This window comes from Pygocentrus nattereri, chromosome 23 (assembly GCF_015220715.1).
Source record: "Pygocentrus nattereri isolate fPygNat1 chromosome 23, fPygNat1.pri, whole genome shotgun sequence".
NCBI lineage: Eukaryota > Metazoa > Chordata > Actinopteri > Characiformes > Serrasalmidae > Pygocentrus > Pygocentrus nattereri.
Window position 1 is genome coordinate 18,957,546 of NC_051233.1, and position 23,243 is coordinate 18,980,788.

Sequence of the window (23,243 nt, forward strand, 5' to 3'; positions counted from 1 at the left end):
TAAGGTGTAACAGTGAATGTGTCTTGAGAATTAAATGAATTATATTGTCCCTGCTCCAGGTCATCACAGAGTGACCGCTATTATCTTTTCATCCTTTTTTCACTGACATCTGCTAAAAAAGTGAGCTGTTTTTGCCGACGCATGTCATTAATCATTAATTTGTTTTTAAATGTTAGGAATAATAGTAATAGACATTATTAATATTATTAGTAGTAGTATTATTATTCACAGTTGAACAACTAAATGTAGTATAAAGAAAAATGATACAGAATTTGTTCTAAAGTGATTAAAGGGCCTATTTTCTATTTTTCGATTCTAATAGAAAGTTTCCCATATAGAATAAAATATATGTATATACATTTGCTCACACAAATTATATGCACATATTATGCACATATGTCAATAATTCAAATGATTGAAGTACACATACTTATGTCCGTGAAATATATATAATAGGGTGAAATTTGGATTTTTGGCGCTTTTTTCAATAGTCTCTCGTCCCCTTAAGACTGGATGTAATAGCTAAGTGATAAAAATAAGTAATAAAATCTCCCCTTTTAACCATTTAAAATATAATACAGGGACATTATTAGGTTAATAACATCCGTTTTTAAAGAGTGTGCCTATTTTTAAAGTTGATGTTCGCTTTGTTGTTAGCATTCCTCCTTTTTTCCCTGCTAACCTGCAGTGTTGTCAGTGAGGTGATGAGGGCTGTTTAAGGGTGAGTGAAAGGAGCAGCTCCTCCTTCAGTCCGCAGCTCCTCCTTCAGTCCGCAGCTCCTCCTCCACCTGCACACGGTGAGCTCAGCAAAGATGGCGGAGTTTCGATAGCTCTCGATGGCCGAGCTGACCAACATCAACAGTCACGAATTGTAGAGGACATAATCTGCGGCTCTGGACGGTTCACCTTCAAATCTGTCTCACATCGCCTTAATGCGCCTGTGTCAGGCCTGCAGTTGGTGAGGCCGTCCGTGTCCTCTGTGGTGGCGTTTCGCTGGGAGGCTCCGGTGTGTCAGTCTGAGCGATATGACAGGGCGATAAAGGCGTGCCTCGCTGGAGGTTTCGGTGTCCCCCACTGTGGAGAAATGTGTCTCAGGTAAAGTGACATTTTGTGTCGACGTTTCTAAACGTGTTTTTAAAAATTCTCAATCGTCGACGTTTAGTGTCTACCGCTGTCACTGTTTTATGACAATCAGTCAGCTGACACGTAGACTGTTGCCATAGGTCAACATTGAGACTGAATACATCGATAGCGTCGTTGTTTTTTTAAGAAGAGGAGACTTAATCCTGAACAAATGGCGACTGTTGATATTCGACAGGGTTATGCCCGTGTACAGTTCCACTACTTTCACTGTAAAGACAGGCTGAAGTGCTGTCGCTAATAAATGGACCGTGGGTGAGGCGTTTATCTCAGCTCTGTGAACCGTGAGGGTTTTATAATGCAGGAGGTAGATAGGTAACGTTGTAGCGAGCTCTCTGTTGTCGTTTTATTGTTTTATTGAGTTAGCCTTGAAGCTAATCCTTTGTTGTGGTTGAGCCCCCTTTCCCCCGTGATATTAACCCGCCCCTCTCCTCTGCCCTCTCTTAGGTGTCATGAAATGGACATTTAATAGCCTAAAAACCCTAACGCCAGTTGTATTTATTTATGAATTATTAAGTATTAGGCCGGCGTGTGTTAGTGTAATAATTTGTCAGTTGTTCACTGTGTAGTAGGGTTGTAACGATACTCTCGGCCCACAGTTCGATTCTGTTTTTGATATACGATAGTCAATATATTTTGGAAAAAAAAAGTCTCGAATGAAGCAAAAATGAGTATCTATTTTGTTGCACAGCTTACTAATGAAAATGTTATTGTGGGGTGTTTCATTATTATTATTGTAGGTTGATTCATGCTGCTGGTTGTACATGAACGTTTGCATTCGAACAAAGCAAATGCATTCAAAGTCATAATTAATAAAATGTCTTCTCTTTATAATACATTATCACACCTCCACAACAAGCATGGTCATGTTTTCACATCATAATAGCACAATTTTACTACTATATAGTGATAAAGCTTACTTGTCCCACATAAGACAATGATGGAACCAACAACAGTGGTATGATTCAGCCCAGGGGGCTTAGGCTCACATGCGTTTATCATTGGCCCACTTAAAATCAAGCTCAAATTTATGCTTATTAAAATATTTGAATAAATAATAATAAAAAAAGCACAAACAAAATGTTCTTCCGGAGTATATAAAACTGATATATACAATATATCTGATATATATAAGACCGACATACTAATAAGCATAGCTAAGATGTCAGAGTAGACCAAAAGCTTCTCATAGAAATCTTAACTGTTCCAAAGCCATCACTGGACTGACTGGAAGCATGAACATGGTTTACTTAAACACAGAAGTAACCAGGCACACCATATAACATTGCATACATACAGTAACTACTAACAGTTATCCCACTGTGAATCATTAAACCCAAAGCAATAAAAACCTGCATAAAACTGAGGAATTGCAAATTACAGTTATGAGTTTAGATTATTTTTCTGTTATAAAATTAATGTTTCATTTTTCTCTGGTTTATTTTTCCCTTGTCCGACATCAGCGGTGTACTGGTTGTAAATTCATGGTAGCACCCCAGGCATGAGAGTGTATATTAAGCTTTGGCCAAGCTGCACATTTGTTGTACCCATTCAAACAGCAGCGCTGGAGCCTCTGCTGGATAAAACAAGAGAAAATTAACTTCTTACGTTTGTCCCCAGTTACACTTAATTTTGCCGCATATTAATGAAATAATTCCCTTTCTTGTATTTTGTGTTCATGACAACATGAGAAGGTATATTTGTACACAAATCTGTGCTGTTTCATACACACTGAAGTAAATAGCACCAGTTCTGCTTGAACACATGTCTGCATCTCTAACCTGGTGGCAGAATCTTCACAGCAAATATGTTCACAGTGACAGTTCGCATGGCCCTTGTTTTTGCATGCAAGTGCTGATAGCTCAACCTAATCTCAAAGAGCGTGACTATGGTCTGGCTTGATGACACACAGCAAAAGGTTCAAGTTTTAATATAAAAAAATTTGATACCTACAACAATGTGCAGGGAGAAAGTGGACATCAACTGAAAGACATTTGTGCGAATGGTCGCAAGGCGTGGGCTGACATTCCTTAAATGTGTGGAATAACAGAGTGCCGCAGCTGCTGAAGAGAGTTGCTAGCTCTGTGGAGTTGACCAGCTCCTTGTAGATTGAAAAAACAAAACAAAAAAAGCGCTTTACTCTGAACTAGCCCTGTTCATACTAAGGTATTTCACAATTTGGAATACTGTGCTGAGTGTATTCTTCACTGATAATAGTTTTATAAAATATATTGGCTAAAAGTCAGATACATGTTTATGATATTTCAGGAAATTGTTATGATACATGCCAAGGTGTGTGTGTGTGTGTGTGTGTTTTAAATCTGATGTGTTGGCACAGACAGAAAAGGCATTTAAAAAAAAAGTACTATCAAAAACTTTAACATTTAATATTTTGCATACTGTAGTGCATTCAATCCAATTAAATAGGACTGTAAATATCTATGATTTGCTCTGAAAATCTTACTCTGACAATATTTAGCATTATCATCATGAATTATAAGATATTGAACACACCACTCAACACCCAGTGAATTCTTTAAACCTTCTGTAACACCATAACCATAAAATTAGCACATGACGTAATTAGCAACGTTAGGTACATTACCCTCTGCTGTATATTTATGTACCTTTCCTTAACAGAGTGCTCATATTGGCTTACTACTCAGTATTGACCGATGAATCAGTGATGCAAGGTTTATTGGGTTGTTAAGACCTTTTCTTGTTTGGTAATATACAAGCAATTGCAGGCAAGGCTGCTAAACCCACATCATCCAATACCACTTATTTTTTTCTTTTTCTATGTTAAAATAGACTTTTGACTCTTACAAGCATATACTAAAGTGTGTATGGAATCTTCTCTCCACCTCTACAGGTAATTTAGACTTCCTGAGTTCCTCAGGTGTCAGTCTTCAGCCCTTGTGTACTTCTCATAATGTCATCCTCCCCAGCGGTCCCGAAGGCCAGCCCTGGCCTTTCTGCACTGGACAACCTCTCCATGTCTTCATTGTTGTCTGGGGACCTGGAGGAAGGGGCGGAGGGTGGCGAGCTGGCTGATCTGGAAGTGAACCCTTATGATAGCCTGCCCTTCTCCTCACGCTACTATACCTTATTAGAGGAGCGGAGAGGGCTGCCTGTGTGGAGCTTGAAATACAGCCTGCTGGAGCACCTGGAGACTCACAGCATGGTGGTGCTGAGTGGAGAGGGTGGCACTGGCAAGAGCACACAAGTAAGGAGCTATGCACAATCACACACTCACACATACTCGTACATGCTCCCTGACTTAGTTGTATGAACCAGCACTGGGCCTGTCCCTGGTGACAGTTAACCACATTACCTTGTCATCAATGACTATAAATACTCGTTCACCACTGCTTTAAAAAAATGCAGCTCATTTACTGATTTATTTCATGCAAACTGTAGAAAGACACTTGTGCTCTCATCTATACACGACAGAATTTTAAAACATTTTGGGTCACGTCATATATTAATATTACATTTACAGTATCAAATACAAGAACCCAAAAAAGTTGAAACAGCATGTGAAAATACCAATAAAGTTAATAGACATCAGAAAGAAGAGAAATTTGTGTTTAGAAATTCTGGTTGACCTATATTACATTGAAAGTAAATATAAAAAAACAATAGTTGATGTTTTTCTTATGAACCTTTTTTTTTTTTTTTTTTTTTCTTCTTAAAAAAAAAAAAAAAGATGCTCGTTCTAAGTATGATGCCTGCAGCACATTCCAAAAAAAGTTGACACATGAGCATGTTCACCACTGTCTTTCATACATAAGACACTAATTAATCCAGATTTGAAAGTGTTCAGCTGCCCTACAATACAGGGCTTTTTTGTTGTATTTTGCATTTCATAACACGCCACACATTTTCAGTAAGAGACGGGGCAAGGCTAGCACCCACATTCTCTGATTATGCAACCATGCATTTGTAACGTGCAAAATGTTTCTTGGCTTGTCATGTTGGAATAAGCATGGATGTCCCTGAAAAAGACTGTATATGTTGTTCCAAAATGTGTATCTTTCAGCGTTAGTGGTGGTTTCACAGATGTGCAAATTATACATGCCATGGGCACTAATACATCCTATAACACGACCCTGGCTTGAGAACAGTCTGGTAACAGTCTGGATGGTCCTTTACTTCTTCAACCTGGAGAATGTGACATGCATTATTTCTGTGAATAATCGAAAGGTAGACTCATTACAAGATAATAGACGTTTCCACTATGCATCAGTACATGTCAGATGAGCTCAAGACCAGAGAAGTCAGCAGTTTCTAGACATTCACCAATGATTCTGCCGTGCATAGTGAAGTCTTAAGCTGCATTTGTGGATGTAACAACATTTATTGACAGTGGTTTGTCAAAGTATTCTCAAGCACATGCAGTGATATCATCACAGAAGCACACCAGTTTTTAAAACAGTGCCTGTGACCTTTGATCCTGCAGACAGCTTTTGCTTGTGGTTTTGGCCTTGCTTTTTACACACAGATTCTCTGGAGTCCCTGAATTGTATTATTATTGTATTATTATTATTATGTATTATTATTATTATTATTATGTATGAATCGTAATATGCACTGTAGATGGTGAAATACCTAGACTCTTTGAAAATGCTTGCTGTGTAACAGTGGGCCTATTTCACCCAATAGCTTCCAAAGTTTTTTCTTAAATTTGTAGTTGAGAAAGGTCCTCAGATTCATGGCATGTTCTTAAACCACAGCATTGTTCACACTTTTGTGCTCTTGAGTGTGCATAGAGTCTGTTTTTGCCCAAGAACAAATCCCAAATAAGAAAACATTGGTGAATGTCAGAATCCTTGTAAAAACTGTGCAAGTGGGTTTTAAGAAGAAATTTCTTGGGAATGGTTAGTGAATGTGGCTTATTGGTTTTAAACAGCTGGACTATGTGCTGATGCATTTTTTTTAACTGGCGAGCCTTAGCCCGTTCTTGCTCATAAATGACTAGGCTCCTTTTGTGCCCAACCTTTATGCATCATCTCTTAAAATGTTTTTTTTTACATTGAACAGTGTTCCTAGTTTTACTTTAAAGTCTTTTTTTCAGGCATTAATTTCAGAAAAACTGAAGTAGATAAAATGTTAATTATATTGTATTCCTATTTGCATTTCACATACTGTCCCATATTTTTAGGAATTAGCTTTGAGATTATTCTAGAAATGCGTCTATTGAGCGGTGTTGGTTGAATGAGCTTGGTGCTACAGGCAGATATCATGTCTGTATAAAAAAGCTGCCCATGTCACAATGTACATTTTAGGAGATCCTCACACCACAGCATCATGTTTCAAACGTCAGACAGAACAGCTTCAGGTCTTGGGAAAACACATGAGTAAAATTGTGTCTCAGCTCTTGTACATCAGACAAAATAGCTTCAGAAAAGAGGACATCAGTCTAAGTTAAACCAACTCAAGTCATCACTGTGCTTGCTCCATCAAAAAATTACTGGATGAAAAGGAGAAGTGAGGGGAAAAATACCACTCTTATCTAGTTTAACTGTTTACTATGGTTATTTTCCACACAGTTACCCAAATAAGCAGACTTACCAGCATGGCCCTACCCCATCTAGCACTCAACAGGCCATAGTTAATGAATATTTTTCAATGAAATAGTTAACTGCAATAAATGCTGTAATACATTTTTAATGTGTCGATTGGTGTATAACCACATAATTTGTATTTGTTGTGTGTAGGTACCTCAGTGGTGTGTGGAGTACGCACTCTCTCATCAGTTTACTCAGGGCTTAGTATGCTGCTGTCAGCCATATGCAGCGGCTGCTTGTAGTCTGGCAATTCGTGTAGCTGATGAAATGGACCTAAGCTTAGGGCTGGAGGTGGGCTATAGAATACCTCACGATGATGGCTGCACACCAGACACTTTACTGCGGTGAGTTAGAAATTATTGTCTTTGTGGTTTATAGAAATTAATGAAAATATGAGTTCCTGCCATAAAATTTGCATATAGTCTATTCAAGGAATTACAGGTGGGAGCTTCAAAAACAATTAGATTTTGATTTCTGACTTGCTACTGATATTTTATTGATACTGATATATTTATGTTACTGGCATTTATCATAGGGGAGGAGAGTTGAAAGTCTTTTTCTAAAGGCAAAGTACTTTTCTTTGTCACCAATTTTACTTACGTGAAATGACTACATTACATTATATTATAAAATTGTGTATAATATAGGAAAATATTGGGAAGATACCAAAATAGATAAAGCTAGCTAACTCTGACTAAGTAATTACTACTTCGTAAGTGAGAAATAGGACCATAAATGACCCGCATGAAAGCAGCATTACACTGAGACTTTTACATGGTTCTGTTTTTGAACATATAATTTGGGATGTACTACACTGATAAACCATTAATAGTCCATCTGTCCTCCTTATTTACAAATAGAAATGTCTCTAAATGTCCCTTTCCCCATATATTGTCTTCCCCAGCTTTGTGACCGACTCACTACTCCTGCAGGAGATGATGTCGGATCCCTTGCTGCGGCAGTACGGCGTGCTGGTGGTGGATGAGGCTCAGGAGCGCACTGTGGCCACTGACGTACTGATGGGCCTCTTGCGGGATGTGTGCCGGCAACGCTGTGACCTGCGGGTAGTGGTGCTTGCAGCGCCCGTTATGGCCAGCACCATCGCCAGCTTCCTGGGGGAGGGTGTGCCTCATCTCACTATCGACCCACCATCAGATAAACCCACTATAGAGACACTGTATCGGGACCCCCCTGCGGGACGAGACCCCGCATCAGCCTCTTGTCAGATGGTGCTAGATCTTCACCGGCGAGGAGAGGAAGGAGATATTCTGGTCTTTCTCCCTAGTGCCCAGGTATTTATAGTCCTCAGACGTTTTAATCTTGTTACTTTCTAATTTCATTGACCAGGGCATTTGCAGTTAAGTGCGTCTTAAATGCTAGCTGATAGTTACCAGTTTATTAGGTACATCTACCTTGGATCTACACTTACTGGCCTTTTTTATCACATATACCTTTCATTACATATTTCTCATTTTAAATATTAAATATTAAATAAAGAGCTTTTTTTTTTTTTTTTTTTTTGAAAAATCATTACAATTTAGCATCAGCATTTCCAAATTTACACTAAATATTTAGTTGTGTTTCAATGAACATTGTGTTTTACTTTTTTATGTTTCTATACATTTTCACACTATTCAAACTTCAAATTTATGGCCAGTGTATATGGGCAGAGAATATGGGTCGTTTTTGTCCTTGTCTACTAACAAATCAATCAGTCTCGGCCCAAAAACATTTCAGTATAACCCTAATTGATTCAGATTCAGATTCCTTTATTGATCCCAGGGGGAAATTGCAGTTGTTACAGTTGCAGCCATTTATGTAAAAATAAACACTTTACTAATAATTTAAGACAATATATAGAATTTACAGTATGTACACCAGATTTAAGTACTCAAAGGGATATTACTGAAAGGCATATTACTATTGCAGCGATATAATTGCACTACAGTATTCTGTCCATATAGGTTTTCTTTGTTGGTATACTGTTAGTGACTGTACCTGTCAACTCTACCCTTCTATCAGTGGAAGGGGACAGCCATAAGACTATTTCCACCAGATTTTATTTGGCTGGTGGACTGTTCTCAATGTGTCAATGGACACTGCTATTGTCTTAAGACATGCTCTGAATATAATATATCTTGTTTATTACTTTCCATGCTACTTTACTAATTTGTATCCATCAGAAAAGTATCGGTAACCAGGATTAATAATTAGTTTTACTAGCTGAACGATCCAAGTAATTAATTGAAAGGCAAGTAAAAGTACTCAAACATTAGTGGGACAAACATTGGTCTCTTTTTCCTTTATATAGGATAATTGTTGGTAGTCGATAGTATTTTTTTCTCATTTTGGTTATAGCTTGAAGTTTATAGTCATGGAGTACACAGATGTTACTTGTTGGATTTTCAGTACATTTTTGCTCCTGATTTTTGAATTTTTAATTTACCTGTACTTTCTCACAAACATTTTGTTACCAAAGACACATGTTTTTTGCCAGATTAATTTAAATGTGTAATCAAATTTTCTAAAGCAGTATCGTTTCAGAATGAAATTTTGATTCAGGTGTGTTGTATGGTGGATCTCCAGAAAGTAGCATTAGAGTTTCCTGATTTGAACATGACATGTGTTCAATTGGTTTCATGTCCCAACATATTTTTGGAAGGAAAATGGGGGTTAGGTGGAAATGTTCTCGGTTCCTGTTATGCAGTTGCTGTTGGCTAATGAGAAGAGTCTGTGTCAGGTGCCACAGTAAGGACTGCGAGTAGCAGCAAGGAGCCAGCGCCTGAGCCTCAAGTGCCAACGAGAGTCACTGGAAGTGACCTGAGCCCATGCTGCCAATGTCAAATTGGGAACTGGCTCTCATTATCCTGCGCTACTTCAGCTGTCACATCTCACTTATATGTCATTGGGGTTAAAAGTGAGGCGGGACCCAGCAGCCAGATGCTGTAGATTAGGGTGTCCAGATGTCCTCGTTTTCATTGGACAGTCTCCGTTTTTGGTGGCCTGTCCCTGGCTGCAGCCATCCCTGGAAATGTCCCCATTTTAACTGTGAATTAAGACGATCTGGTTGCACAGGAGACATCTTGTATGCTTGTTTTGGTCAACAGAGGGGGCAGGTGCTGTCTACTAACCATTTCTACCACTTGCTTGGCTACTTTTTGAGAATACTGCTGTATAAAACTCAACCATAAACTAGCAAGTGTCGAGTCCACAACATCCCCACAAACGTCTTTTTAAGACACGAGGTAATCCAGGGATTAAAAGCAGGGGTGGTAGGGTGATTGGTATCAGGTATCAGGTGATTGGTAAGCTATCTGATTTGGCTTACAGTCTTGAATGTAAGCTACCAAGCAAAAAAAATAAATATGTTAGGGTTTGGCTATTGAGTGTAGCCATTGCCAGAATGAATGAGTCCATAATTCATATTCACATAATGTGAACCAACCACCGAATCTTCCGTGGTAAACATATTCCTGCCCCATATATGGAATATGGAAAGCAAGAAATCAATATCTTTTATAGGAGTATTTTAATGTATTTCTGTGCATGCTGTCCATTTTCTTTAAGTTTTCAAAGGCTTACTGTCTGATTTGACACAGTTTACAAAGTTGCTTAGTCAGTACCCATTTTTATCAGTCAGCCAGTGCAGTTTATTAAAATACAACAGTTACCATGGTCAAAATGCATGAAACTTGATAAGTTTGTTCATATCAAACTTATCAAATCTTATCAACATATCGAACCTTATGGACCTTATTGGACCTTATTACTGATTTATTAATCTACCCTTTTGTCTTATCTCTTGGTTTTCAATCCACACATCTGTCGTTCCCTGTTCTTTATGCTCTCCCTGTCTTTTTGAGCTACACTCTTTAGCTGTACTCTGCCGAGTGGCACAGGCATATTGGGTGTCAGGTGTCTTGACACCACTTAGGTTACTTGCTCTCAGAGAGAGGAATGGTCTAGTAGAATTGGTGTGATCACATCAGGTCTCAAATGACAAATCCCTTCTTCACTGTAAAACAAGCACGTAAACACATGCAGATGCATTTCTCAAGACATGTTTCATCAGATTATTGTGTGTGTAGAAAATAAGGAAAATAAGCATATGTGCTCATATAATGCAAGCCCAAGTAATTATCATCCTTCTAATGCATGTGACTCTAATTTCATGCCTACTCCTTCTTTGTCAATATTATCATGGCCTCACCCATTTCCTCATCCTAGGACTCATGTGATACTGCAAATGTAGAAACAGCTGTCAAGAACATTGAAACTGTGCTTTTGAAAAGCCCATTAATGCTTTGTGTTTAACTCATATGGATTGGTTGGAGTGGTCTATACATTATTAGGTAGTTATTGTAGTAAATGACCTGGTGTATATGTGGTAGTGTGTGTTTGCATTGAGGACAAGTGGAAGATGTTTGTTCTCCAAATATGCATGTGTTATTAATAGAGCTGTATGAGTAAATATCCATGGTAGCCGCAGAATTAATACATAAACCATCAGCTGACTTAGTTTGGTTATATTTAGGGAGGCACAGCTCTGAGCGGTAGATGAACAGGGACAAAGGAAAATGTAGTTAGTGAGCTGAGGTCAGCTGAAAAGCGCGCAACTTCTTTAACAGTGAGGATCTGTGGTGTCTTATTTTCTTGCTTCTTGCAACTGGCCTCTGGTGATGAGACATAAATATAGAGTCAAAGTGAGTAGGGATGCATGAGTCAGCTTGTTTTTGCTTCTGGGGTTTTGAGAAACAGTCTTGTGCCTTGTAATCTAAAAATAAAGTAAGCAAAGTAAATCAAAGTGGAAAAGGGTTCGACCCATAATGTGTCCCGTTAAAACACAGGTTCCCTGTCTCAGCCCTGGCAACCCCACACTATGAATAGTTTTGTGCACAGCTGATTTAATGCATTGACTAATTAACAAGCTCCTCATGGGCTTGGTCAGGTGTGTAAAGGAGGTAAAATGTGCCGAGCATGGATCAGGACCTACGTAGTTTGGATTTTGACTGTTCTAAGCTTCTGGTCCATGCTTGGCACATTTGTATTTTTACCTCCTATATATGTGTGTGTGTGTGTGTGTGTGTGTGTGTGTGTGTGTGTGTGTGTGTGTATATATATATATATGTATTACACATATTCAGTGCAAGAAATAGTTATCTTGATTTCAACTACTGTTAAGTAGCAGAGCGGAACTGCTCTCAGATGGGCAACGTTGTAAGCAGCCCAGTGTTTTCTTTTTGGGGTGGGGGAAGGTTATGCATCCTCTTTTGGAGGATGCAGGGTTATGGATGTTTGGGGGTTATTCCATGCTGTCTGCGGTTCTGTTTAATTAATATTTTAAGTTTGGTTGTACTGGCTTGTTTTGTTTATCAGATATCACTTGCATTTCAAAAAATTTTTTTGAATAATGTTGGTAATTTTTCATTGATATTTATCCATTATTGCTCTGTCTCACTCCCTTTGAGATTACTAATGGGCGTATACTCTCATTGCATATATAAGCTCAGAGGGAATGGTAAGGGTTTTGTCAAACAAGTGTTAATTTTATTACTTGGAGTGTAAAAGGTATGAATGCCACTATTGAAAGAAATTGTATATTTACACACCTCCGTCAACTTAACTCTAATATAGTCTTTTTATAAGAAACTCATGTCCTCGATTCTGAAGTAATCAAGATCAGACGAAGCTGGAGAAGACAGGTGTTCCATTCCAGTCTTAATGTCATAGGTAGAGGTATTACCATTTTGATAAACTTCTGTGAGCAGTGCGGACTATTAGACCCCTGGAGATTCATTTTTCCAACTTCAAAAGCCTTTTCCTTTTTTTCCCCGGAACACCATTCGTATAGTCATATTGATTTTTTTTTTCTGGTCAATAAAGACTTGTTGCCCTTTATTTTATCAAGCACATACCATAGTATTATCATTTCTGATCATGCTCTATGTTCATTTGAGCTCATCTTCCCTGATAAACCGCTGGCTGTTCATTCATGGCGATTGAACCATCTTTTGCTTTCTGATAATAGATTCATAGCATTTATAACCAGTGAAATAAAGTTTTTCTTGGACACCAGTGATACCCCAGAAATATCAAGATCTATTTTATGGGAGACCCTTAAGGCATATATGAGGTCAAATAATTTCTTTTACATCTCAAATTAAAAAGCAAGAGACAGCCAAATTAAAGGAGCTATCAGACGCTATATTTAATTTGGATGAGCAATGTGTCATGTCCTCCAACTCCACCCTGTTTAAAGAAAGAGTGCGTCTTCAAACTGAATTTAATTTAATTTCCACTTCTCAGGAGGAGCAGAGACTGCTAATGATGAAACATAAATTTTATGAATTTGGATATAAAGCGAGTAAACTTTTAGCCTTACAAACTTGCCAGTCCACTGCTTCTAGAATGAAAACACGGATACAGTCCTCAGCTGGTGCCATATTACATAACCACAAAAATATCAATGACGGATTCTGTAATTTCTTCACGTCTTTGTATGCCTTACAATATCCTAGTGATCCAAGTCAAATGCATTATTTTTTCACTATTCTGGATTTACCGTTAATTAGTGACCAACTTAATCCTAATCTGGGAGACCTACTTGAATTACCTGAAATCACCACTGCAATAATGGCTATGCAGAGTGGCAAGTCACCAGGACCAGATGGCTTCACCCTAGAGTTCTATAAGAAGTTCTCAACCCTGTTGGCTCCATTACTTCTCTCTGTATTTAACAAATCCTTTTCTAACAACTGTTTACCACCTACTCTAACACAAGCATCAATATCTCTATTGGCCAAAGAAAATAAGAACCCTACTCTCTGTGATTCATACAGACCTATTTTACTTTAAATTCAGATTTTAAAATATTGGCTAAAGCTCTTGCATTGCGACTCGAAGTAGTTTTACCGGCATTCATCTCGATGGATCAAACAGGCTTTATGAAAGGACGCAACTCTTTCAGTAATCTTAGGCACTTATTTAATGTAATTTATACAGAATCTCCTTTGGATGCGCAAGAAATAATAGTCTCTTTGGACGCAGAAAAGGCATTTGATAGACTAGAATGGCCTTCTCTCTTCCTTACTCTTGAAAAGTTTGGTTTCCCCCCTAAGTTTGTCTCTTGGATCAAATTGTTATATGTGTCCCCGGTAGCATCTGTATGTACTAACAATTTCCACTCACAGTGTTTCCACTCAGACCGAGGCATGAGACAAGGGTGCCCCTTGTCTGCTTTATTGTTCACTATAGCGTTAGAATCATTGGCTGTAGTTCTGAGACAGTGTTCTGACTTCAGAGGTATTTACCGTAAGAGTATTGAAGGTCTCGCTGTACACAGACGACTTCCTTCTTTATGTCTCAAACCCCCTGTCATCAGTCCCCCACATTCTCTCCATTTTAGAGAACTTTGGGAAATTCTCTGGCTACAGACTAAACTTACAGACAAGCGAGTACTTCCCAATCAACTCGCAAATTAATAGATTACCCAACTCCATCATTCCTTTTAAGCTAAAGTACAGAGGATTTAAATATCTGGGCATAATGGTCGCACGTTCCCTTGATGCTCTCATTGACTCTAACTTTGTCCCCCTGTATGATCGTATCAGGAAAGATTTTGTAAGATGGTCCGCTCTGCCGGTCTCTTTAGTAGGGCGAGTTAATTTAGTTAAAATGACAAGTGTACCACGTTTTCTATACTCATTTTCCAATATCCCTGTTTTTATTAGACAAAGTTACTTTAATAATGTAGCTAAATTGATTACTGCATTTCTGTGGGGGAATAAAGGTTGCCGCATTAGGAAAACCTTTTTGCAGAGACCAAGGCAGCAGGGTGGAATGGCACTACCAAATCTCTTATTTTACTACTGAGCATGCAATATTCAAAAGATAGCTTTTTGGATGTCACCAGAAGACTCCACTTCTATCCCAATATGGGTGTATACAGAGAGGTCTCCAATTCTCTTTAAGCTCTTTGGTGTGCTCTTCTCTTCCCACAACTGGAGATACCTCTCTTTGTTTTCTTAATCCTGTAGTCACCCATACCTTAAAAATTTGTTCTCAATTCCAGAAACACTTTGGGTTACAATCAATCTCAGTTTTGAGTCCAATAGTGTCAAACCACTTGTTCATGCCTTCCTATTCCAACTCTGCTTTTTGCATATGGTACAAGAAGGCAATTGGAAGCTTAAAGGATTTGTTTTCAGACAACTCATTCCTGTCTTTCACCAAACTTTCCCAAAGATTTAAGCTATTGTGAAGCCACTTTTTCAGGTATCTTCTGATAAGGAGCTTTACTCAAAAAGCATTCAGCTCCTTCCCTAGTTTACCTCCATTGTCAGTAGTTGATATGTTGTTGAGTTTAAATCCAAATAAATGTGGCACTATTTCCCATATATATTTTACTGTTAGCTCTATAAATCCTTAGATGCTAGAGCATCTTAGGGCTGCATCTTAGGACAGCAGGACTTAACTATAATTCCTCTGATGATGATTGGGAGGGCATTCTTCACCAGGTGCACTCGTCGTCCCCTTGTGTAAGACAAGGGTTGATACAATTTAACATACTCCATAGGCTCCATTTCGCTAATTCCAAATGGGCAAAAATTTTTCCTAATATCAGTTTGGCGTGCAATAGTAAGCAAATGCTAGCTACCTTAGCCCATATGTTCTGGTTGTTCCCTAGACTGGAGGAGTTCTGGAGGAGTATATTTAAGACCTTTAATGACATCTATGGTGTCGTTATTGATCAATATCCTCTACTAGCTCTATTTAGTACACAACCTGAAGGATCATCTCTAACTAAAGACAAATGTCATGTTATCGCCTCCACCCTAGCAAGACGGCTAATTCTTTTGAACTGGAAGGGGACTAACCCCCCCCCACACATAACAGATGGATTAATGAAGTTATGGCCCACATTCAAATGGAAAAGATTAAGCCCACTACAAGAGGCTCAAAAGATAAGTTTTTTGACACTTGGTTACCTTTTATAACATACTTTGAGGGTTTACACACATCTGATTGAAGAGACCATCGACCTGTTTCTTTATAATACATCATATGACTTCTATGCGATGCTGAACTGCAGCTACTGCCCTAGTTAGTACAAATTTATATGTTTGTGTATGTATGGGTATGTACATGTGCCAGTTTTATTTTCTATTCACCAAGGTATTTTTTCTAACTCCTTTTTGTATTTGTACCTGGGTTTATTATTACTGTTTTATTATATTGCTTTGAGTGGAGCAGAGAGACAAGGACGGGTCTAGGGTGTAGGAAAAACTAACAAAGAGTTATCTTTATATCAGTTTATACTGTACTATGTTGTCATTGTTAAATATTACAAAATAAAAAACAATGTTACAAAAAGTACTATATAGGAAAGATCTTCTCATTCTTTGGTAACAGTTTATTAGATAGACTGTTTTTAACACACTCGTAGTTTAAAATACCTGCTTCAGTTCTTTGGGTCTTTAAAGTTTTTTTGTTCTATGATAATAAACATTATTGTCTCTTGCCTCTTAGGGAGCAGGTGGTAAGATAATGTTTAGATGAGTTTTTTGTCTTTATCGGAAATGAGGCCTCATGACATGCATAGACTTTTACAAGCAGTCACTCTGCAAATGCCATGCAAAAATGTGCATAAAATACTATTGATTGAGCAAGTACTGAATATCTACCCCCGCGACCCTGACAGAGAAGCGGCTTAGAAAATGAATGGATGGATGGATGAATATCTACCATTAATGCTAAAGTAACCGCAAATTTTCTTTGTGCTCTGTCTTGCTCTTAGGAAATTGATGAGTGTGCTGCTCTGTTAGAGAAGGAGTCTGTGGCTTTGAGTCCTCAGCTGGGGGCGTTACGGGTGCTCCTGCTGCACTCTGGCCTCGGTGGAGCCACGCAGCAAGTGTACGATACGGAGGGGGCTGAGGGCCAGGCTGAACCGAAAGAAGAGGAGCAGGCTGGTCTGGACAGTTCTGAGGAATCCGGTTTAAGACGCAGGGTCATTCTCACAGATGCTCTGGGAGAGGCCTCCTTCTCTCTGTCCAACATTCGCTATGTTATTGATACTGGACTTCAACTCAAAGCGGTGAGCTGATCAGTAAGGGAAGGCAATGTTTGTGAAGGGATTTACCAAAACTAAACTAAAGCTACAAAAATTGTGTGTTTTAAATTCACCAGGGGTTGGAGGTGACCATCCATTCAGCCTGCAGCAGCTTAGCCTACTGTAAGAACTGAAGTGAAAAGAATGTTTATTTTTATATATTTAAAAAAAAGTTAGCCACTCTGAATGGAGGTAAATAAAATATAGCACATCAGTCATAAACAGTTTTGAGAGTAACATGGTAAAAAGAAACACAGCAATGTCAGCCTTTTCATGTAACAATGTAATGTAATGCATTACAGTTTAAATCTTAGTAGAATTTAGTTACTGGCATTGCATTTTTCCAAGCAAACATGTATTACACATGAAGTGTTTAAAACATAAATTGAATCTGTATAATCTGTGCCCTTTTACTCATTTTGCCTACACATGTGCACCACCTGTACACACTGTGGATATGTAAACAGAATGCAGGCACTGGCCATTGAGTGAAAGAGTGGATGTTTATTATTTATTCACTTTTTTTAAGTGTGGTGGAATTGGAAAATTCTAAAGATTAAACAGAGCTTATAAAATGGTCAAAGGATTTTTTTTCTGGTACAAAAATTTGACTTCAGAGGAAAAAATAAAATACAAAATGTTGAATATAAAAGATGTATTTTTGCATTTTATAGGTTTTTTTTTTCAGAAAAAAAAAGTTATTAGCTTAATTAACATAATACAGAAAATAATAACTGCTGGTAACCCAGTATACATAAAGAAACACTTTTGAAAACTTCACCAAACTGCTGTTGTTCTTTTTGTGTGACCCCAGGTGTACAATCCACAGATCCGAGCAGACTCTCAGGTTCAGCGACCAATCAGCAAACACCAGGCAGATACTCGATCCCAAAGAGTGAACGGCAAGCTGCCAGGTGGGGCTTTGCATGACACTGTCACAGCCATGGTGTTGTAGAAGTCTTGTCATTTTTGTCTTGTGCTACTCTTGAATTGCTTATTGATGGTTGCAGAACAACACTGTAAGGGTCTTATAAAAGAGAAGCAGATCTAAAAACATGTCTAATTGAAATTTCATTTGTCTATTGTCTACAATTTATGGCATCTACAGTGCTGGGACCGCTCAGTTTATTTTCTCTTGTAGGGGTGTGTTTTCGTCTGTACCCCCAGTCCCTGTACGAGGAGGGGATGCCTGAAGCACGCTGTCCTGGAGTCGCTGAGGCTAACCTCAGCCATCTAGTCCTCCTTCTAAAAAGACTGGACATAGCTGACATGGGCCAGTGCAAGTTCCTTGACCGGCCAGGTAAGAGCACTACATTATTTTTAGTTCACTCACTAGACCAGTTAGTATTTTTAGAATAATTTAGTCTAATGTCTTCACATGCAGGGAGCACAGAACATTTTCAATGCAATTAAAAGTAAAAAAAATTTATATAAAAATGATATAAAATATAGTACTCTACATGTTCTGGAGGAATTACAATTATCACAAATATTAAACAAAACAATATAAAATGTGTAGTAAGCCACAGAAACGGGTGTAAATAAGCCTGTCACATTCATTACGCTGCAAAAGAATTGGTTTCTTGGCAAGTGATATTACCTTAAATCAGCTTTACCTAACTGGGGCATGTTTACCACAGTATTGCATTACCTCTTCTTTTAATAACACTCTGTAAGTATTTGGGAACTGCACTGCACTCCAGTGTTCAGTGTTCTTTAATTACTGTTTTGTTTTCACAGTATCCACAATATGTTTAGAAAAGTGTATTGTGACATAATTTATCATGATGGCCATATTGCATATCTCTACATCAGTGACATTAATTCCTCAGTTACTTTCTGTGAACTTTTTGTTCTTGACTTCGTAACATCTGATTCTCTTTTACCCACCTGTCTTTGTAGCTCCAGAAGCATTGATGCAGGCTTTGGAGGACCTGGATTACTTGGCTGCTCTAGATGATGATGGGAATCTGTCGGAGGTGGGCATCATCATGTCTGAGCTCCCTCTAGAGCCACCATTGGCCAAAGCCCTCATTGCAGCCTGCGAGTTCGACTGTGTCAGTGAAATGCTCACCATTGCTGCCATGCTTACTGGTGAATAGGACATCCACTCAAACGCGCATGCAGATACACTTGTATACATCGACAACAAACGTACACATTCGACTGTTCAAAAGAAGCAAAAATGACTTACCATTGTCATCTTACTTTTAACAAATATGTAAAGAGCATTAGCTTTCATTCACGTGGAGGCATTTAGATATTAACATTTAATAAATAAAGCACGTATAGCCTTATATGTTTTGACTGCTTGATTTTGATACACTCCAGGCTCATTTCTTCTACTTCATGTGTGCAAAGGAAAAAATGCTTTCTCTTTTAACAGCTGCTCCATGCTTTGTGATACCTCCACCAAACAAAGAAGAGGCAGCAGCAACTCATAGACGACCCTTTTTGCACTCAGAAGGAGATCATCTTACGCTCATTAATGTCTACAATGCCTATCTACAACGTGAGTACCTCCAAAACATCAGAACACGAATGGAAGCAATTCTAATTTGATTGATGGAATATTGACAGTAAAGTATAAAAACTTGATCTAAAAAGTTCTTAAAAATATAGTGTAAAAATTATTTAAATTATTATGCCATGTCTTTGTCTCTTGCAACAGACAATGAGGATGAAGCCTGGTGTTCCACCAACTTCCTCAGTGCCTCTGCTCTGCGATTAGCTGTGGTAATCAGGGCAGAGCTTCTGGAAGTGATGCAGCGGATTGAGTTGCCAGTTTCACCTCCTGCCTTTGGCTGCCAGGACAACAGCACAAATATAAAGCGAGCTCTCATCTCGGGGTTCTTTCTTAAGGTAGTTAAGTAGAACTCTCTACTCTTGCTTAGAAAACTGTGTTTTATTACTCAAAGTTGCATAGAAACAAGCAAGAAGTCTTCAGTGTGTGCTGTTTGTCATGATTGTGTGCCAGATCTTTTTGACTTGCTCAACTGAAGAAAAAAAAAAGTACAAATTCTCAGTCAAGTGTACAATTTACAGGCTAACAGTATGCAAACTAAATTACCCACCATTTTGGGTTCTCATGTACACATTTAGTATTTTATTGTTATTACTGATATTCTGATAATGAGAATCATTTTGGTGATTTAACTGTGATGGCCACATTTACGTGCTCTCCAACCAGTAGTTCAACTGGTTTTATCATCAAACAGACTCTCATGGTCATGTCAAACTTATGAATAGCAAAAATAGTGATGCAATTTGTCTACACTGGGTGCAGCTTGAATAAGTAGAAGCTACTAACTGTTAATGTTAAAAAGCTTCTAGATAGCTTATAGTTCACTGTCTTCCTCAGGTTGCTCATGATGTAGATGGCTCAGGGAACTATTTGCTGTTGACACACCGACATGTGGCTCATTTGCACCCGTTCTCCTCATACCTGTGCCGCCGCCCACAACCCAACCCTCCCAGCTGGGTGCTCTACCACGAATTCACCATTTCCCATGACAACTGCATCCGCACCGCCTCAGAGGTACACCCCCACATGTGAGTCTGTCTGTCTTTGCTTTACGATTGCTTCTTTTGATAGCACAGTATATGGTGTCAAAATTGGAAACCTGTGTCTTAGGCTGCATTCACATTACTTGCTTTAGTCTGCTTTGATGGTTCACATTTGTGTTTGTAAGTATTTGAACAGGTGTGAATAGACCTCTGCCCAAAGACATTTTACGTTAAAGACATTTTTTATCAATACCATTGCTGCTGACCCTGGATAATCACCACAGTGATATGGGCGTGGGCAAGTGTGATATCTGGCTACATGGATGCACATTGGATCTGTGGTCATGTTCATAAAACATCTTAAATTAATTTTGGCTTTAAGTTTGTTACATTTAAGTCAGCTGTGTAAAATCTCTTCACAAAGATGTTTAACTAGGTAGTGAAAAAATCCATGATCATAAGTAGAGTATTGTACTCTAAGTTTATATAAGTTTAGCACTTTGGTTTATGACATTTTACATTAAATGTACAGTTTTAAATGTATCCCTTAAGAAGAGGTAAATATGTAAGATGCTTTATGCATGCAACCATAGATCTCTGTGTTTATACATACACTCAGAAAACCAATGAGGTTGTTTGACTGAGAAACAGAAAATATACTGAAATAAAATAAATTGTATTGTCTTTAAAAACTTTTACATAATACAGACAAGAATTCATGAAAAGTATGTTTTGATTAATAAAATCTTTATCCAAAGAAAACCCATCCAGTCCATTGAAAGTCTAAATTCCACTGAAATGTTGATTTTGTTCTATCACCTATTAGATTTTTTGTTGAGGTATAAAAGTATATAAATGTATATGTATATGCTGACTCTAGCTTGACTGACTGGAAATGTGTGGCATAATTGCAAGTTAATAAAAGTATTTAATTGAGTTTAGATCTGGAATTCAGATCTGTATCACATAACAGAAAAAAACTAGATTTGTGGCACCTTGTATAATGACTGTAGCCTAAGCTTCCTGAATAGTCCAAAGGGACAAACGTTTCATATACTTAATCGTTAGAAAGCAAACTCACATGCTGTGCCTCTGCCTCTGTCTTTGAAATAGTTTATCTGATCCTGTTGCATACTTTGCCATCACAGGTTGGTGGAATTAGCCCCCCAGTACTACTTGGGCAACCTTCCTCCCAGCGAAGGAAAAGACTTGTTAATGGAGATCAGACAGAGTCTTCTCCCAGTGGACGAACAGGAGAATGGAGAGACAGAAAATAAAAGGCACGGAGACAGACCAGGAGAGCATCGTGACCAATACAGTGCAGAGATGTGTATACTGCAATGATACTCTCAAGGGTGTTGCAGACTTACATTGCACTTTGGGATTTATGAGCCCACTACATTGCATCAGCAACCCAACTGTAAAGCAAAATCAGTGGCTGTGAGGGACACTGTGCAATGCAGTTACTGTATGTTAAGAACTTAAATATGATACATATATGTATGATCTGTGAGGTAGCTGTTCAACAGCCTAAACAAACTGATCTTCAATGAGCTTTGCATTTTTTATTCTGAAAGATTCATTTTTGCTATGAAAGTGCTAAAACACTATTTTTAATATACAAAAAAAATATGTAGAACCCGTTAATGCAGGAGGAACAATGCAAAGAACTGATTAATTTGAAGACTGGAGAAGCACCACACAATATAAAGGTAAATTCAGAGGACTCACTGTTGTCTTCAAACACCAACTGAAAGTAGCTACATTAATAAGCCTTCCTAGAGGATAATGCAATGCACTGCATTTCAAAAACTACATTTATTGAGGCTGACTACCTCTGAGCCCTACCAGACATGAAAAAGATTATCTGATGTTCTTTTTCAGTGGGTGTGCATTTCCCTTTATTATATGTTCTTTGACTGGTAGTGAATAGGTGAAATATGAATCCATCTCTTTCCTTCTCCATTTGGATGTGTAAACTAGTTGCAATGAAATCAATATCCTGGGTAACTTGAACCTTGAGAGGACAGACTTTTGCCAGAGATCAGTGATCACTGTGGATTCTCAGGGTTCTGTTTACACAAGCCCTCGCATTGTAAATCTTTCTTCTTGTTGGCCATGAAGGTTTTTTTCTACTGCATATTCTTTGTTTTTATCTTTCCCTCAATAATCTTGTGGCTACATCTGTTAATAGAGAAGTTTTGTGTGAAAATTAATTTTAAAAGCCTATTTTTGCAACTTGGGTATGAACTCATCCAATACAATATGCATACTCTCTAACCTGCATACTGTTTGTTCTGTGTTATAGTTCTTAATGGTTGTAGCAAAAAGAATGCATGATTTTAGTGTAGGTGAAAATCTGTATCCTGCCTTTAGTTACAGTCCATACTTTGAGTAATGAGCTTTAGATATTTTAAAAGGATTTTTGTTTTTATTTTCAAGACTTCTGCATAATTAGTTAAAACGTTAACAAGGTCAGTGGTTTGATGTGAAATGTTCTACAGAAGCTTTAAAGCATCAGAACTGTTCACAGTGGTTGATGATAGGATCTGCACAAAAAGTTACTGCATGAAATAGTCTGGCATATGCTACCTGATGCTGGAGACCTTGCGTTATGATCGTGAATAAGGTTTTGGCCTAAAATAGATTTTAGGTTTACCACTATTTTATAAATACCAGTTGTGGCTTGCGCCCGCACCCCGGGCCCCACACTCACGGCTCTCTCCTCAGCGTCCTCGCCGTGGTTCATCGTCATGGTTCATCGTCATGGAGTGTTCGGGGGGTGGGTGCATGCCACACCAGTTATAAAAACCCAAAAGACATATAGGTTCTCTGGTTGTTCAGTGGATAGTTAATAAAATGACTGTATTTGCAAGGCAGACATAACTCCTAGTTCCTATCACCACAACTGTAAAGAA

General features: G+C 38.3%; 1 protein-coding gene across 3 annotated transcripts; it reads left to right on the forward strand.

The window, feature by feature from the left end:
• The first annotated feature begins 676 nt into the window (after nt 1–676).
• dqx1 (DEAQ box RNA-dependent ATPase 1) lies at nt 677–22,605 on the forward strand. 3 transcript variants are annotated; one of them, XM_017698066.2, is made up of 12 exons: nt 677–1,095; nt 4,013–4,366; nt 6,861–7,054; nt 7,615–8,002; nt 16,507–16,803; nt 17,633–17,732; nt 17,960–18,118; nt 18,721–18,912; nt 19,205–19,330; nt 19,490–19,680; nt 20,180–20,356; nt 21,474–22,605. In XM_017698066.2, exons 2-12 carry the CDS (start codon nt 4,073–4,075, stop codon nt 21,600–21,602), a joined length of 2,247 nt encoding a protein of 748 aa, XP_017553555.1. In that variant the 5' UTR covers nt 677–1,095; nt 4,013–4,072; the 3' UTR covers nt 21,603–22,605. The 3 variants fall into 3 exon arrangements, with proteins under 3 accessions (XP_017553555.1, XP_017553536.1, XP_017553545.1); XM_017698047.2 differs by having other exon boundaries at nt 681–1,095; nt 20,180–20,370; XM_017698056.2 differs by having other exon boundaries at nt 682–1,095; nt 4,089–4,366; nt 20,180–20,370.
• Nucleotides 22,606–23,243: the final 638 nt, after the last annotated feature.